Below are 17,351 nucleotides of genomic sequence, written 5' to 3'. Positions count from 1 at the left end.
GTGCACGCTCCCTGGGCAGTTCAAGGTCCGTGCAGCTGCTTAGGTTGGTTCCGTACCCTAAGCTTGCACCTTCGCCGCCCTACGGAGAGCGCTCTAGTACCTAAACCTGGCAACATGTGCTCCGGCCTTTAGGGGGTCCAGAGCACCTGCTCGCGACATGAGCACGCCAACACAGCCAAGTTGTGCTAGAACGCGTTAAGATAATGGCCCCACCTGTGGGTCCGTACCTCCCCCGAGGTGGGCCCGGGGGCCACTGTCAGTACCCCAAGACTGGGGTACCCCCTCTTGCTGTGTCTAGGCAAGGGTCTCGTAGTTATCCTTAACTACGCCCTGACGGCTGAACAGCCGGACCCCTGTGGTCCGGAGCCCTACTCTTCCGGCAAACGACCCGGACCCGCTCCCCGCTTGGGGGAAGTCCGGTGGCGCCACGTGTCTCGGAGGAGGTAGCCCTCAGCCAAAACAGCTGGGGCCCTGGACCTCCCAGGGAGTACCGGACCACCGCCGGGTCCCGGATCCCCATATACTATCCGACACCCCGCCTGGGCTAGTCCGGAGCTGCCACGTGTCCGCAGGTGCGGAAACGCACGCGGAGCTGCGTAGCTTTCACCGGAAGACTCGCCTACCTACCGCATTCAATGCGGTAGGCGGAAGTGCGCTCTGCCACAGCAGAGGACGAGGCGGCTTTTACCAGGTTGCACTGTTGGTCGCGTGTTACCAAGGCGCACAGTGCAGTTGCTGGCGCCGCCCACGCCGCGTATGTCAGTCTACTATGCCAGTTGGGCACGACGGCTCGGCTTTGCGCATTATGACGCCTACATGGTAGCCTTGACAGACTACGCCGCATGCTACGTTGCCCCAACGGACGCCTCGCTGATGGGACAAATAAAGACTCCCTTCGGTCAAGAGAGTCTACAGGGCGATGAAGAGTATCCAAGAAGAGATTCTCAACCGCTATAGCTCCATTGAAGCTTTCTGCGCAGTATACTATACATCCATGTTAGACCCACCTGTCGGGGTCTGAACGCCTGTGTACGCGTCCCCTTGGTCTATAAAAGGAAGACGCTCGCTAGGGGAAGATTCAGGGCCCGGCTGGGTGGAGGATAGACTCATTCATACCAAGAGCAATACACTTCACAGTGGACGTAGGGTATTACGCTTCGGCGGCCCGAACCACTCAAAACCCGAGTGTTCTTGTGTTCTTGCCCCAAAGCTAGATTGACCTAATCGCTCATCACTTTCCCAAGTACTTTTTCTCTGGGATTAGGCGGGTGCGTTCCGCCACCCGGCTGTGGGTACCCCCAAAAGCCCATGACAATATTGGCTGAGTTGTGACGCTACAAGCTTTTACTGTAAAAGCACAACATAGGTACATGCTTTTGTCTTCTCAAATTCAGGATCTTCCATTGCACGATTTTCCACCTTCATCCTCAAAACCAGTATATGAGAGCATCAACGGTCTTATTGTTCTTGAAAAAAACAGCCAATGTTTAATCAAACCAAGCGAGCTCTGCAATAGTGAATCCAAAAAATCCCTCAAGGGGTGTTTGGTTGCATGTATGTATGAGAACCACATTACAGATATGCAACTTCAGCGTGTTTGGTTGCCTGCACGGGTGTTTGAATCTGGCTCCATAGATGCAAAAGGCAAGGCAGCCCACAGGCTGGCTCGCCGGATACGGATTTCATTTGCGCTTCTGGCGAGCTAGGCTCGCATGGTGCAGCGCGGGTTTTTTAATAATGCTATTAACATGTGATTAATTTATATTAAGCAATATTAGTGTATTTCAAAGTAGATTAAGATACCAGAAGTAGTGTTTTTTAAAAAACTATTAGAAGTACAGTTGGGATTATTAGAGTATACTACTATGCTTACACAAGTATAATATTACTTATTTATCTATCTTTATATTACAAAGTAGAATTTTATGGGGCAACCAAACAGTATGTCTTATATTCTTCTCAGGCCAGTCTCAGTGGGAGTGTCATCGACACAGTTTTCTAGACTGAAATTTTAAAAACTGTGCCAGTGGAGGGTCATGGTGATGACACTCCTTTTACATCTCATGACACTCCACTACTACAGAACTCCACAATAATCCCGGTTGGCAACTGACTTTTGTCCCGGTTTTTCAACCGGGACTATGGATCCGGGACAAATGTGCCAGACTCTTTTGTCCCGGATGGTATGGAACCGGGACAAATGTGATTTTTCAAATAAAAAAACCACCACGTCAGCGCACGCAGCCCCGCGTCAGCGCACGCAGACCGCAAATCCAACAATTTCTCCAAAATTGCAATCACAAAAACAATTACAATCACAAATTATTCATTCACTAAATTAATCATAACCACATTACAATCACCAAGTATTCATTCACAAAATCAATCACAAATCAATACCACTCACAGGCACTTTTGGGAAAAAAATTAAAAAAAAACCATAGGCGGAGGGGCTTAGTTGCGCCGCCGCCCACCGGGCCTGGCCGCACCTCCCACCTGAGGTGGCCATGCCGGGCCGCCGCCTGCCGAGCATAGCTGCGCCTCCCGTTTTAGCAGGCCGCGCTGGGGCGCCGCCCGCCGGCCTTGGCCGCGCCTCCCGCCGGATCTGGAGCAGGTTGTGCCGGGGCATCGCTCGCCGGGACTTGTCGTGCCTGTGCGGCTCGCACCCGTCCCCGCCGGCGCTTGGTCGTCGCTCCTGGCCTCACGGGGCGGCGGCGGCAGCTCTGCGGCCCGCACTCGTCCCCGCCGGCTCCTGGCCTCGCGCGCCGGCGGTGGCTCGCCGGCCCCATTGGCAGCGGCGGTCCGCTGAATCCCGCCCGCGCCGGGGAGGGAGGAAGCCGAGGGAGGGAGGGGGTGAGGAAGCTGAGGGAGGGAGAGGCATGGAGGGGATCAGAAGGAGAGAAGAAAGAGATAAGGGGGGCGGGAGGAAGAGGATAAGGTATAGAGAGAGAAGAGGGAGAGAAATGAGAGGAGAGGAGCCAGAGACTTGGAAAATATCAGGAGGGAGACTTCGGTAGCTTCTTTTGTCCCGGGTGGAGTCTCCACCCGGGACAAAAGGTTCCCTTTAGTCCCGAGTGGTGGTTCCACCTGGGACAAAAGGGTCGTGGGGCCTTTTGTCCCGGTTGGAGCTACCAACCGAGATAAGGGGGGGGGGTTGTCCCGATTGGTGCCTCCACCCGGGACAAAAGGCTCATGTCCCCTCGCTGGCCCGGCTAGCCGTTGGACCCGGGGCAAAAGCCATCAATTGTCCCGGGTCCAAAGACAGCCGGGACAAATGGTTTGGAACAAAGGTCTATTCTGTAGTAGTGCTCTTTTCTCTCTCTCCTCATACTATTGGTATATGTTAACAAATTTAATGTCTATAACATGTTTATGATCCTCCTACTGAGATTGGCCTCAGCCAACCAAAGAAGAGTATATGGCACCATAGTGGCCTGTCCAGGGCCTGTTTGGTTTCTCTATCACAACTATGACACACAATTCCTGAGAAAAAAATCTCACATGCATGGAGTACTAAACGAAGTTTATTTGCAAAACTTTTTCACGGATGGGTGTAACTTTTCACGACAAATCTAATGACAGTAATTAATCGATGATTGACTACAGTGATGCTACAGTACCATCCTCCAAACGCGCGGTCAAAAGCCTCATTAGGTTCGTCTCGCGAAGTAGCGCAGGGTTGTGGAGTTAGTTTTATAAATTGACTTTATTTAGTACCCATAATTATTGGTCAAAAAATTTTGTCGTGCTACTTCAAACCAAACGGGCCCAGCTTGCAGCCTTGCAAGTCTCTCGGAAAAAAAAGCTTGCGCCTGGCTCCCACGTCGAATGCAAGCATCGGCCCCACTCTCCGGCAGAAACAAACAATTCCTTCGGACTCTGCGCAACCGCACGAGTCAAAGCACTGTGCAACGGTCACCTGGCCGTCGCGACCCCGCAGCTCCACGTAACGTACACTTGCCAGCAATTCAAATCGAACCCACCACCACCGAAAGCTGCCGCAATTATACCCGCTGCCTCCCAATTCCTCTCGCTCAGATCCGGTCCAAATCCCAGTCTCGCCGCCGGCACCAATGGGAGCAGACCCGGACTTCTCGCCGCTGGAGCCGGAGCCGGAGCCGACGCGCTCGCCGGAGCCGGAGATCCCCGGCCACGACAGCTGGGTAAGCAAGCAGCTCGTTCTTCCTGCTACCGCTGCTGGCACCTGTGCCGCCCGCGAGCTCGTTCGATTTCGATTTCGTGACGGCTTGTCGTTTCTGCGCGTGCCTGGGGTTGGGGGGATGCAGAACTGGAAGGCGGACATGATGTCGGCGCTGGGGGAGTCGGTCTCCTTCGGCCGCTTCCTCACCGAGCCGCTCGAGTGGGGGAAGTGGTCCGCCTTCGCGCACAACCGCTACCTCGAGGAGGCGGCCGTCCAGGCGCGCCCGGGCTCCGTCGCGCAGAAGAAGGCCTTCTTCGAGTCTCACTACGCCAGGAAGAAGAAGCGCAAGAGCGAGGACCACGGCGCCGCCGCTGGCGATGACGGCGGACTCGAGGCGGGTGCGGCAGAGGAGGAGGGTGGTTCCGCCGCCTCGAGGCCGTCCTCGTCGGCGGAGTCCTCCTGCATGACGGATCAGGCACCGGCGCCCGGGGATGAGGAGACGTGCGGCAGCGGGGAGGCCGGCGTGGTGGATTGTGGTGGTCCCCGTGCCAGTGATGAGCCTGCGGAAGTGGCCGAGGAGCTCGCGGTCGCGGCCATCACCGATGCGGTTGGTCCTTCTAACAGGATGGATGCACCCGTGGATGGGTTGTGCCACAGGGAGGGCGGCAATGAGCTAGTTGCTGGAGCAGTTTCCGAATTGCTGGAGAAGAAAAATCTGTGCTCGAGTAATTTGGTTGTTGTTGCCGTGGAGAAGCAACCCTTGAAGGTAGAACAAATTCGTCTTGTTTCAATGAGTAGTAAAATTAAATTGCTTACTCAACTGTTAACATGGCCTATGTATTCTTTGCAGGAGAGCTCTATTGTTAATCAGGATACCACGGATTCTGCCAAGAAAAGGAGGATCCAGATGTCATCTCTGCTTCAGAAGCCAACCAGATTCAGATCTCCCCCTTCAGGAAAGAAAGGACAGCCTTCATCAGTGAAAAGACGGTCGCCTCTGCATTCTGCAAAGGAGAACACCTCACCTCCTGGCTCAGACAATAACGTGCATGAGGCAACTTCAGTCCCTCAAAAGTGGTCCACACTGGCGGCATTGCACATGCCTAAGAGTTTCACGAGATGTGAAATAGGAAATGCTGCATCCGGCTCAAGAAATCTTGGTACCACAATTGCTGAGAGGATTAGCCAGTTGGAGTCTGCAAGCAGACCTGTGGAAACCACTCAGCCTGAGGAATTTGGGCCACCAAGAAAGGTATATAAAGTTTTCTAAGCATGGATTGAGTATATCTTTTTATTTTCTAGGAAGAAGAATAATTTTCAGTCTGACATTTATATTTGTTTGCTGTGGTGAACTTTTCAGACCTTTTCCACAGTTTTGCCAGAAGTAGCCCTGGGAACGTCTCAAGTGGATGAACAAAGGTACCATTTGAAATCCAGAAGCTATGATTATCATAGAGTATTAAAGGACTTGATCAGAACGGAACAATTCTAAATCCTGAATGTAATTATGTCATTAGTTCTCTCAAAAATCTGACAGTAATATATGGATGAACTAACAAGCTTTACTCTCATAGTCTCATGTTAATACTAGTTCAACAGATACCTTTGAATTTTAAACCATCTTCTAATTGTACCCTATATTTCTCTTGCATCATTCAGGTCGTCCCATGTAATGAGAATCAAAGAAAAGCTCTTTGGTTCAACATCACCATTGGTGCATCAGAAAACTGCTACAACTAAGATAAAAGAGGTAGGCACTCATTGAAATATTTATGCTGTTGCAAATAAAGGTCTGAATGATTATCCATAAAAAATGCAGCTAACTTCCCATAGTTTGTATCTGTTATGTACATTCCCATAGTTTTACAATGCATTTATAGATTGAATATGGTAGTAATAAAAATCCTTGCTAACAATGCAGGAAAAGCTCAGATTCATAGTTGTTGTTTTATTTTGGTAATACAACTTTGTATCTGTCTGTATTGGCAATGGAGAAAATTTACTCCATGTCTAGCTAAAAAATATAAGCCTTTAAGACAGCCTATCGCTGTTCAACAATTTCACAAGACAAAATGAAAACCAAAAAAAAAAATTATAGTGCATCACATCTTTAGAGTTTCTGTTATGCAGAGGAAGTTCAACAATGAACCTGAGTTTAAAGAATCACGGCAGAGTTTTTGCTTCAAAGCCAGGCCACTGCCAAACTTCTGTCGAAGAAATAAACAACTAAACGATACTAATCAGCAGGTAAAACCCTTTTCTATATTTCTCTTTTTACTTTGAGAGTGTGGTTTTAAAGTTGTTAGCAAACCAGTGAAAGATGAACTGTTGTTGCTTATCTGCTTAAATATCATTGAGATGTCAAGTAATTTTGGCAAGTACTTCAAAACATTGTAAACTTATTTCTGGTATAACTCCAAGTTACAAATAATGGTCTTAATCTGAAAAGTTTCATGATGATTTATTTCATTGTAAATGTCATGTTTGGCCAATATCATTGTGGATCGTTTCCTCACGAGTTCTATACTTCTATGTAACAGATTGATCTATTCTTTCAGTTATCCACAGTCAATTTTCCCTTTAGATTCTTTCAGTTATCCACAGCCTATTTTCCTGTTTTCTCAGAATCATAAGTATCTAGAAGCTAAATCTGGGGGATTTATGTGCTTAATTCTGATGGTTTCAATCCTGTACTAATGATACAATCATCTTTTGCTACACTTTTGTGGGCTATAAACAAATAAGATCTAAAACAGTAATGTCATTCTTAACATCTTTTTTTCTCTCTCCATATTTCGTATCACTGCACTGTTTCAACATTTTTCCATGCAATTGTTTGTTATAATTGAAATTTATCTGGGTAAAACGTGCAACTAAATAGTATGCAAAAATATTTTTGCTGTGGTAGGTAAGAGCATCTTTGTGAGATCATTAATAGAGAATGAAGTTATTAATCAGCACCAAATGTAGATAGCCAGCCTTCATACTGTGCTCTTACTGCTGATCTTGGGATAGCTATGCTGAACAAATTGGTAGGTAAGAGCGCTTTCTAGAATTGTTAACACAAAACAAAGTTTGAAATCAGCAGCAAATGTAGATAGCAGGCCTTCATACTGTGCTCTTACTGCTGATCTTGGGATAGCTATACTGATCAAATGGTACTATTGGTGTGTCAAAATCTTTGTGCAATACATCAGATGACATTGATGCATCCATCCGAGGAAGATAACAACTCAATGAACAAAAGGAACACCGACGAGAAAACTTGGTTGGACACATGATTTAGCTGGGCACGGTCGAATATGATATCCTTTGTCATAGTTTATGATCTGCAGTCCAACATATAACAGTTTTAGAAACATATTTGGTGCATATTGTAATGTGATATACCTTTTGTAAATAATTTGAGGAATAAATACTAAAAATTCTCCTTTAGTTGCAAGTTATGTTCTGAATATGTTTCGGAAAGCTTTTTCTAACAGAAATGTTTTTGTGTAGTACTATCTAGAGAATGGATGAGAACATTCTCTCTTCTTATTTTTCTAAAGGTTTACCATTATTGTGTCAAAACTTTTGGGATTGGTATATGAAGATTAGAGGATTAGGTTTGTCTTTGATAGCACTTTCAGAAAAGTATACTTTCATATTAATTGTTGGTACAAGGGTAAAGTCAATTTTTACACCCTTCAAATCCAATGCCGGACATGTTACACCCTTAAACTGTTGAAGTCAAATGTCAAATGGAAGAAGAATTGGAGGGAGAACATTTAGCAAACCAGAGGAATGTAAAACTTTTGCCTCTGAATAAATGAGTGAACATTTTTACCTTCTCTATTTAGATTTGCTCCTTTGACCTCTTGGCAGTATGCTGGTATGCCCCTTATTTGCTGTCAATGTTTTAATTCGAAAATTTCTAACCACAAGGATATTGAAATGCAGACTATCCAAGAGTTTCCAAAGTTTCGGGACAGCAACCATTCAATGACTAGTGGTAGTCATGCACAGCAAATGGGCAAAGGTGTATCCAAGGAGAGACAAATATGTTGTTTCCCCATCAGAAAGCTGTATTAGATCTGTCCCGCTTTTCATTATCTTGCTTATTAGGTTTCCAGTAAATAATAGCTTATTCTTTTAATTCATATTGGTTGCGCCGTATTATCTGTTTAGAACAGCTAATCCGTAGAAGTTATCTTATGTACCTACTTGGAGGATGTCAGTCTCAATCCATCTAATACTGAGCTCGAGTTTGTGATTGTGACCTGAACTATAATTTTCTAGCTTGGAAAATAAATTAAATCAAGTTTACTAATGACACTTAGATGAGGTAACAATTTTTATGGAGGCAAAGCAATGATGACGTGTGCTATTGACACCTATTAAGTTTACTATTGAAACTTAGATGAGGTACTATTGACACCTCTCAGGTTTTCTAATAGGCTGAAGTCAAGACTTCTAGTGACGTACTCCCTCCGTTTCAAATTATAAGACATTCTAACAATCTTGGAGAGTCAATTTTTTTTATGTCTAAATTTATATAATAGAATAATAACATTTATTATATAAACTAAGTACCATTAGATTCTTTATTAGTTATATTTTCATAGTACATAAATTTGATATCATAAATCTTTATATTTCTCTCTATAATCTTGGTCAAATTTGAGATTGCTTTGACTCTCCAAGATTCTTGGGATGTCTTATAATTTAGAACGGAGGGAGTACGTATGCTGATCATGTCTCGAATTGTTTGTAATTACAGTGGACAATGTTAACTTTTTTCCTCGTAATGCATGCTGATGTGGCAGTAGCTAAATCCTTAGGGCATGTACAACGGTTAGACTGTCTATATGTGTCTATGTGTGCAAAAATGGGTGACGTGGCAGCAATGAAATGAGGATAGAGAATACTGCCGTCGTCTCGTTCGTCTGACAGCAGTCGCGCGTGTTCCGATGCTTGTCGTCGGCTCTTGTATCCATCCGTCGCGAGACCTCGACGGCCGACTGGATCCCTTGCGGATTCATTTTCGCGGCTACTACACGCCAAATCCATCCCCAAATCCTCTTCCCCGTGCCTTTTCTGTTCACAGCAATCCGGCCAAGGAGTTCATCGCAGCAGACTAGCAGCCACAGCTCACCACCATGGGAAAGAGGAGGATCTGACGGCTGCTGCGGCGCAAAGGTCTACTCAAGGCCGCAGCGGCACGGGACCGGCGAGCCACTACGGCGGCACGGAGAGGAGGTGCGGCGGCTACGAATTTAACAGCAGGGAAAGCACAAGTGCGGCAGCTACGGTGTCAATGGCAGCGGCTCAGATGCGGAAAGGGGGGGTGCCGCATCTGCGCCGGACCAGAGGAGTTCGAGCGGTGCGGGGACCTTCTTCGCCAGCCTCCTTCATGGCTCCGTCACCGACGATGTTCAATGGCGTCGGCGGCCGCCTGCGCGAGCGCGTTCGGGTTCACCTCGACGACGGCGCGGAGCAGCGGGTTGAGGCGGGCGATCTGGTCCAGGTAGAACCGGACGAGCGCCGTCGACGTGAGGCTGCCGCTCCTGAACCCCAGCTGGATGGCGTCCACGGTGGCTTCCTGGAACTCGAACTGGCCGCTGCCGGCGGCGGCGGTGAGGGCCGCGCCCATGACTGCGGTGACGACCTGGAAACGAAGGTCAACCATAGCTGGGTACTGGTCGGCGTACTCACTTGAGTGCGTGGAGAGTGTTCTTGCCCTCCCGATTAATTTTTCCTATTCAGAGATGCTTGGTGAGTGGCAACGGCTTGTAAATATATATTATATACATGATTATTCTAAAAATCATACAAATTATTTGATATATTGTGTATTCTCCCATGCATGTAAGAGATGACTGTAAAGATCAAATTATACACTAGATCACCATGATTCATGTGTCAAAAGTGAATTAAATACTTTGCATACAGCTAAACAGACAATCTGTTGTACAAACTGTCTGTGTTTGTCAAACAGACATTAGTTGTCTGGATTGTTGTACATGCCTTTAGAGTCAATAATTTATGGTTGACTATTTATTCCAGTAGTGCCCATTTAAACTGGTAAAAACAACTATTACACGGGATAATGACGGTTTAAATGGACATGGCTGATGACAAGTAGCGGTTATGCGATGTGGAAATTGCAACAAATCAGTATGGCGGAACCGCCCAATTTACCCTGACTTAAGAGCACCAGATCATCTCCTGTAGAAACAATCCAGTCGACGCTCCTAAAATGGAGTGAATCTGATAGTCCACCGGACTTCACTCGAACCGTCCACCTCCATCTTACAACAATGTCAAACATATGCATACAGCTAAACAGATGTTGAATGTAGATCATAATTGATTTATTACAAAATAAGAGCAAACCCTTAGTGCACCCAGTTCTACAAAGTTCAAGCGGAAAACCTAGAGTCTTAGGGTTTGATGTTACACTATTTGTATTACAATGAGTATTTTTAAAACATCTAGAGGGGTATGGACTCGACATACCCTCTGGGTCTTGTGGCCTTACTCCCGAGGCTCCTCAAGCTGCACTCTGAACTCACACATGCACAAACACTGAGTACGAAAGTACTTAGTGAGACTTAACTGACTAACCAGATATGAAAGTAAGCTTGTGAGTGGACTGGGCTGTTTATGGAAAACATTTGGATTCGAAAAGTAACATCTATTCTAAAATAGGATACAAAAGCAGAATTGTAAACAAACCTTTAGTAATTCATCGAACCAGCAAGTAGTGATCTAGGCTTATCAAGTCCAAGATTTTATCACAATTCCATGTACTCCCTCCGCCCATAAAACAAGTCATCTTAGTAATTATAGGACAAATTAATAAGAAGGTAAAATGACCATGTTAACATTTCTGCACTCTTGGAAACATAAATAAATGCAGAAAGTAAAACCGACTCGAAAGATAAAGAATATAATAACTTAAATTGATAAAATATAAGAGGGAAAGATACAAGACCTATACTATAGACTTCTGATGACAACTCCGTAATCCCAAGATAAGCTCGAATTGGCTCTAACACTCAGACTACTTAACCCTAACTCTAGAAAGTGAAAGAGAGAAATGAGAGCTCCGTCGGCATGTGTTACAAATGATGGATAGATGCATCCCTATGTAAAGCTATTAGGGTGGGGGTGTGTGTGTGTGTGTGGGGGGTTGGGCAGTTGGTGATGAAGTGGGGCTGGCCAGCCGGCCATTGGATTCCACCGGCTTTGATTGCTGTGGTCCTGATTGAGTCATGAAGTTAATCCAATTGTCTTGGGCGGTAATTTTATGTCTGGGCACGAAAAAAGATGCCAGCCGGGAGCAAGTATAGTGGGTGCAATAGCCGGCGAATACTAGGCACCACGTCAGCTCAATCCGAGTTGGAGGAGCCAGAAATGACGGACCGGCGACTCAGGCCAGTCTCGACAGCAAGTGTCACCGTACAGTTGTCAAGAGTACCACGTAAACTTAATATTGAAATAACATAGTCACTCTCAGTGTACAGTATCATGATATAGTTCATAGACACCTTACAGCATTAAAATAGTGCAATAGTTGTGTGATCAAATGTACTAAAACTCAACAAAAATCATTCTCAGTGGGAGTGTCATCCCCGTATAATGACTTTGGCAACCGTGCCACGAGCGGGTCATGGTAATGACCCAGGTCATCTCTCTCCTCTTAACTCTGTTGCCAAATCAGTATTTTTGCTGATGTGTCGCAGTATTTAATAATCATGACACTCATATGACCCATGCACTGAGACTGGCGTCATGACTCGCTCACTCAAAACGGTAGACCCGAGGCAGAGTCGCCCGCTCCCAGCCCGTCATTGGTTATTTTGCTGGCGATTTATTCCTCCCCTCCAATCAAATTGTATCTACATGTCTGCACTAAGTTTTTGCTGATAAATGCAATAGCTCTTTTAGCCAACCTAATAGCCAACTTCATTATATGGACTGACTGTGTCAAAGGCTCAATGTGACGTGACTGTTGCTTTTCGCCAGCAGTTGGCTAAACCATTAGCCATGCTCGGCTAAACCATTAGCCATGCTCTTAGGTGGACCTGGTTGGCTCAGGACTTCGTCTCAGGATATCTGATCAAACCCAAGATTATTTACTCACAAGCTGATTTGGTACACGTGTGTTCTCCTGATTAGTCCATCTGATCAAACTGTCACTGGATGCACGTCCTATGAGCAAGGTGACTGTGTCTTCTCACCCCTAGATTGATGACGTGGCATTTGTTGTGGCGGTGGTGGGGGGTGGGGAATTTTTTTAATTTTAATACAAATTTTTAACGTAATTACAAAATAATATTTTAGATCACAGAAATTTCAAAAATATATCACTATCGTCTACCAGTGAACGAAATTTAAATTTCGTCTACCCACTAGACAAAATCTAGTAATTTCGTCTGTTCGGTAGACGAAATCTAATTTTCGTCTACCAGATAGACGAAATATATATTTGCATGACAAAATTTATATATTTTTGGATGAAATATAGATTTCATTCCATGACCGGACGAAATTTAGCCGACAAAAGTGGAGCACCTGTTCCTTTATCTGAACACTGTTGACGCTCACTAACGATCATTTCTAGGCGTCAACTTGATCAAAAAATCATGAGAGTTTATATTTCTTACACGTACTTATATTCAATAAAGTCCCTAAACAACACTTTACCTTCTCGAATATGCAAGTTGTGTTTTTGAGCTAATATGCAGGTTGCAAGCACACTTTGGCCCATCAGAAAATCATAGAAAATATCAGAGTACCGATTCAGGCTCAAATGGACCAAGTGTAGCCCAAGAACCGAAGCAAAACAAGTCAAGACAGGCCAACTCCAGCGTGGATCAGACAAGGAGGCCCAGACAAGCCCAACCCCCAGCAGTTGGGGGCGGTTGGCGGCCAGGGCAGGCCGGCCGTCCTATAGGTCGGCCACCCAGGCCCATGGACCCCACCGCCTCAACTTTGCCATGTGGCGCCTCTCTGTTGCTCCTTTAGATCGGTTTGGGGTGCTGCGGCCGGTGGCTCCCTCCTATAAATACAAGGGAGGGGGTAGAGAATGAGAACACACACACCTCACTTCACTCACCTCTCAAGTTCCTTCTTGCATAGTCCTTAGACTTAGTGGAGTTTAGGAGAAGTCTAGGAGTCATCGAGTCGCCGGAGTTGCTTAAGAGTCTGGTATGGATTTATCTCTAACTCTCTCTAATAATATTCGGTTGTTTATAATAGAATTAGACTATGGTTATCGATATTTGCTTGAAGTATATTCTGAGTTATCGAGTATATGCTTCTTGTCATGGTTGTGTCATCATTCTATTCTTGCATTGTATGATCGCCCTGTGCTGGAGATGGTTAGTCTTTTGTTCTTAGAACTCTATCAGCTGCTCCAGTATTCGTATGATTGCTCTAGTGTGATGTCTGTCCATTCGGAGGGTGGGGGCTCCGCGCGGGACACTAGAGTATCCCTTACTAGTGTAGACATGGTGTCTAGATTAGCTAAGTGTTGCTGGATGTCAACTATACCCACGGTTTGTAGAGGTAGCTGGCAGGTGGTGACAGCTCTGTCGGAGCCTTTTAGTAATCCTCCACGTTCGGTATGGGGGGTAGGAGGTACATAAAGTCGCCGGGGTGTACGGGCCCCTCTCGTCACTTCGATAGCGATCTTCCTGTTGTGTAGTTTAATCTCTGACGAGCTAACCAATGAGAAAGTGTAGATATAGCTAGCCTAGTACAGCTGACTCGAGCTCTGACTTTTACCTTGCTCCCGGCCTAAAGCAATTTTTTTATCTTTCTTTTATTTATTTATTTATCCGAGAGGGTAGTTTGTGTGTGTGTCACACTACCTTCTACCATGTTATTATCTTACCCCTGTTTATGCATGAGAATATCAAATCTAGATAGAGTTCACCCACTAATATATATTCTCTCACTCACCGTCTTCCCTGCGGAAATATAAATGACACCTCGGTATACTCCCGGGTAAAATGCTACAGCGGTATTCCGTGCGCTTGCGGATTTATTCGTGGTTCATGAAATACTGCCACCCCAAACTTGGCGTCTGCGGGTGTCATCGCCAGGTGACGTTGGCAGGCGCCAACAAGCATTTTTGGCACCGTTGCCGGGGAAGGCACAGAGTGAAATATATAGATAAAAGTTGTGAACAAAATCGAAATTGGTATTCACTTGGTAAACAGGCTAACTTGGCTTTGTTTTCTTATCTTTGTTGATTTGAAAACAGGGTAGTGTATGACCGGTTTCGATCTACCGCAAAACTTTCATTCCGATCCACAGTCACTTTTGAGGAGGGCGCGAGCTCGTCTTGTATCACCTCGGAGATCACTCTCGGCAGTCGATCCAGTCATCGCATCATCGTCAGCTCCTAGAGCTATGGCCCAGAAGACACTCCGTGATTACTCTGCTCCGTCTGCTAACCAGGTCCCTACTGGGCCCGAGGTTAACACTGGAGGAGAAAATTTCGAGATCAAGACGGGTCTCATTACGATGGTGCAGGCCAGCCCATTTTGTGGCAAGGCCAATGAGGATGCCAGCGCTCATCTCCAGCAGTTCCTGGAGCTCTGCAGCACTTTTGTTATCAAGGGTGTATCGCAAGATGCTATCCGGCTCCGTCTGGTTCCGTTCTCTCTCTTGGGGAGAGCGAAGCAATGGTTTTATGCTAACAAGGCTGCTGTGGATACTTGGAACAAATGTGCCAAGGCGTTCCTCTCGAAGTTCTTCCCGACGGGCAAAACCAATGATCTTCGTGGTCGGATTTCGAAATTCCAGCAGGCGTTAAATGAGTCAATTCCGGAGGCTTGGGGGAGGCTTTAGGAGTACATTCTAGCGTGTCCGCACCATGGAATGGATAATTGGTTCATTCTACAGAACTTCTACAATGGGTTGACACAGTCATCCCGTGATCATGTGGATGCCGCTGCGGGTGGAGCTTTCTTCTCGCTAACCATTGAAAGAGCTACATCATTGATCGAGAAGATGGTTTCCAACCAAGGTTGGAGCGATGATCGCCTCCAACCGCGCCAGCGAGGTATGCACTCCGTTAAGGAGGCCGACATGCTCGCTATGAAGATTGATCTTCTCCTCAAGAAATTTGAGGATTATTCCCAAGATAAGGCTCAATTGCAAACACTTGAAGCCTTGTAGACTCGCATGACATGCGAGGTCTGCGGGAATGTTGGACATTCGGGCGATAATTGCCCAGAAACCCAAGAAGAAGCTCTATTCCTCAATGGCATCAATGGGTTTCGTCCACAAGGAGGTCAGAGGTGGAATCAACCACGCCCATACTACCAAGGAGGTAATGGGAATTCAAATTCTTTCGGTCCTAACCAGCCTACCTTGAGAGATCTTGTCTACAGCCAATCGAAGATCAATGAGTCCCTTCAGAAGAAGTTGGCCGTTATAGACAAATCTATGGAGACTATCCATGCCAAGATGGACGGATTCTCCACGGCTATGAAGAACCAGCTGAGTTTTAATAAGGCGCTAGAAATTCAATTGGCTCAATTAGCTGCTGCTACACCTGCTGCTGAACTAGGGAAGATCCCGGGGCAACCCGAGTCTACTCTAGAAAGCGTGATTGTCATTAATGCTATGTGGAAAGAGCCCCTTAGCAGGACACCCCTCAGCTACGCAGAGAAGCTCACACGCCCAAGAAGAGGTGCGTGGGGCGAGTTAGCAGCCACAATACGAGAAGATCCCGGAACCCCAGTGATCAGTTGTTCAATCTTAGACTATGAATTTGATCACGCCCTTTGTGACCTTGGAGCCAGCGTCAACATCATGCCCAAGGTGACTTTCGAGAAGTTAGGCTATCCGTCAATTTCCCCTACCACTATGTGTGTTCAGCTGGCGGATTCCACGATAAGATATCCAGAAGGAGTTGTGGAAAGATTAATGTTAAAGGTCAAGAATACCTACATATTAGTGGACTTTGTAGTCCTTGATGCACGGGCGCGTGGCGGGTCAGTGCGCGGGCATCTGGGATGCGCCGTTGGCACTGGACGCACGGACGTGGCACAGGGACCATTGGCACTGGATGCACGGACGTGGCACTGGACGTACGGGACGTGGCCAAGAGAGGACGTTCCTGGTTTGGGATTGACCGACAAGGATGTCGGTCTCTTAAGGGGTGAGCATGTGACACCCCGGCCCAGGGTTAATAGGATTAATAGGATACTCATACCAACAAGTTGCAATTTCTTTTCCGGAAGCCGGTCTCCAAAGAACTCCGAGATTAAGCGTGCTTGGCCCGGAGAAATTTGGGGATGGGTGACCGACCGGGAAGTTCTTCCCGGGTGCGCACGAGTGAGGACAAAGTGTGCAGAAAAGACTGGTGTTGGTCTGTGAGGACAATCTATGTCATAGAAAACAGCCAGATGTAAGCGGGCCCGGCCTCGGGGAGGCGGGACGTTACATGGATTTTCAAAGGCTTCAGATTCAGTGAATGGAAAGAAGAGGGGATTCTCTAGACCTTTGTAGAAAACTCTAAACCATTTTGCTGCATCTGTTGAGTTCAGTTTACTGCCAGGGATGCTGAATAGGGCTTGACCATAGCTGGTGCATCTAATTGGTTTGCCATTCTCGTCAGGGAAGGAATTCTTGGCTAAGCTTTGAAAGTTTGGAATCTGATGCTGGAAGTAGAGTTGTGCCCATAACTGAATGAACCACCAAGGGCCTCTAGTTCTGAGTTTCCTTTGGCTGAGCAAGCTAGTTGTCATCAAATGGAGACATCTATATGTTTCTCCGAGGAAAAGCTTGCCTAGGCTGGTGCGGTTGCCATGGGTTAGATGGTAAGCCAAAGGAAGATAATTCTTGGTTGGGGCTAAGGAGGGACCACAGAAGATGAAATGTTCTAACTAAAGATTTAGAAAGGCTGTGTGTTCCTTTTTACCTACTGGACCTTTCATTTTCATGTGCTGGTTCATGTAAGTGCTCCAGTTTGTGCAGTCTATTTTAGATGAAAGTTTGAAGGGGACTTCTACCATTCTGTGAGCTGCAGGATCAGGGGATCCAATGTCAAGGCCAGTGATCATGGTAACATCTAGCAGAGTAGGGGTCATGGGTCCGTGACCAAAAAGGAAGCAGTTCAGAGCGTCGGACCAAAAATAGCCGATGGTCTTCAGAAGTTTTTCATCTTTATCAAGGGGTGATAGTGATAAACTAAGTGCATCAGCTA

The 17,351-nt window shown here is 46.4% G+C and overlaps 1 protein-coding gene across 3 annotated transcripts; it reads left to right on the top strand.

Moving 5' to 3' along the window:
• Positions 1 to 3,939: 3,939 nt before the first annotated feature.
• On the top strand, positions 3,940 to 8,455 carry LOC120699235 (protein WVD2-like 7). 3 transcript variants are annotated; one of them, XM_039983149.1, is made up of 7 exons: positions 3,940 to 4,163; positions 4,287 to 4,907; positions 4,992 to 5,393; positions 5,502 to 5,560; positions 5,801 to 5,891; positions 6,272 to 6,388; positions 7,339 to 7,973. In XM_039983149.1, the coding sequence occupies exons 1-7, from the start codon at positions 4,074 to 4,076 to the stop codon at positions 7,420 to 7,422; spliced, it is 1,464 nt and encodes a 487-aa protein (XP_039839083.1). In that variant the 5' UTR covers positions 3,940 to 4,073; the 3' UTR covers positions 7,423 to 7,973. The 3 variants fall into 3 exon arrangements, with proteins under 3 accessions (XP_039839083.1, XP_039839084.1, XP_039839082.1); XM_039983150.1 differs by lacking the exon at positions 7,339 to 7,973 and adding an exon at positions 7,050 to 7,332 and having other exon boundaries at positions 3,942 to 4,163; XM_039983148.1 differs by lacking the exon at positions 7,339 to 7,973 and adding an exon at positions 8,081 to 8,455 and having other exon boundaries at positions 3,944 to 4,163.
• Positions 8,456 to 17,351: the final 8,896 nt, after the last annotated feature.

Source organism: Panicum virgatum, chromosome 3K (genome assembly GCF_016808335.1).
Source record: "Panicum virgatum strain AP13 chromosome 3K, P.virgatum_v5, whole genome shotgun sequence".
Lineage (NCBI taxonomy): Eukaryota > Viridiplantae > Streptophyta > Magnoliopsida > Poales > Poaceae > Panicum > Panicum virgatum.
Note: the sequence above shows the minus strand (reverse complement) of the source record. Positions and strands in the feature narration are given on the sequence as shown.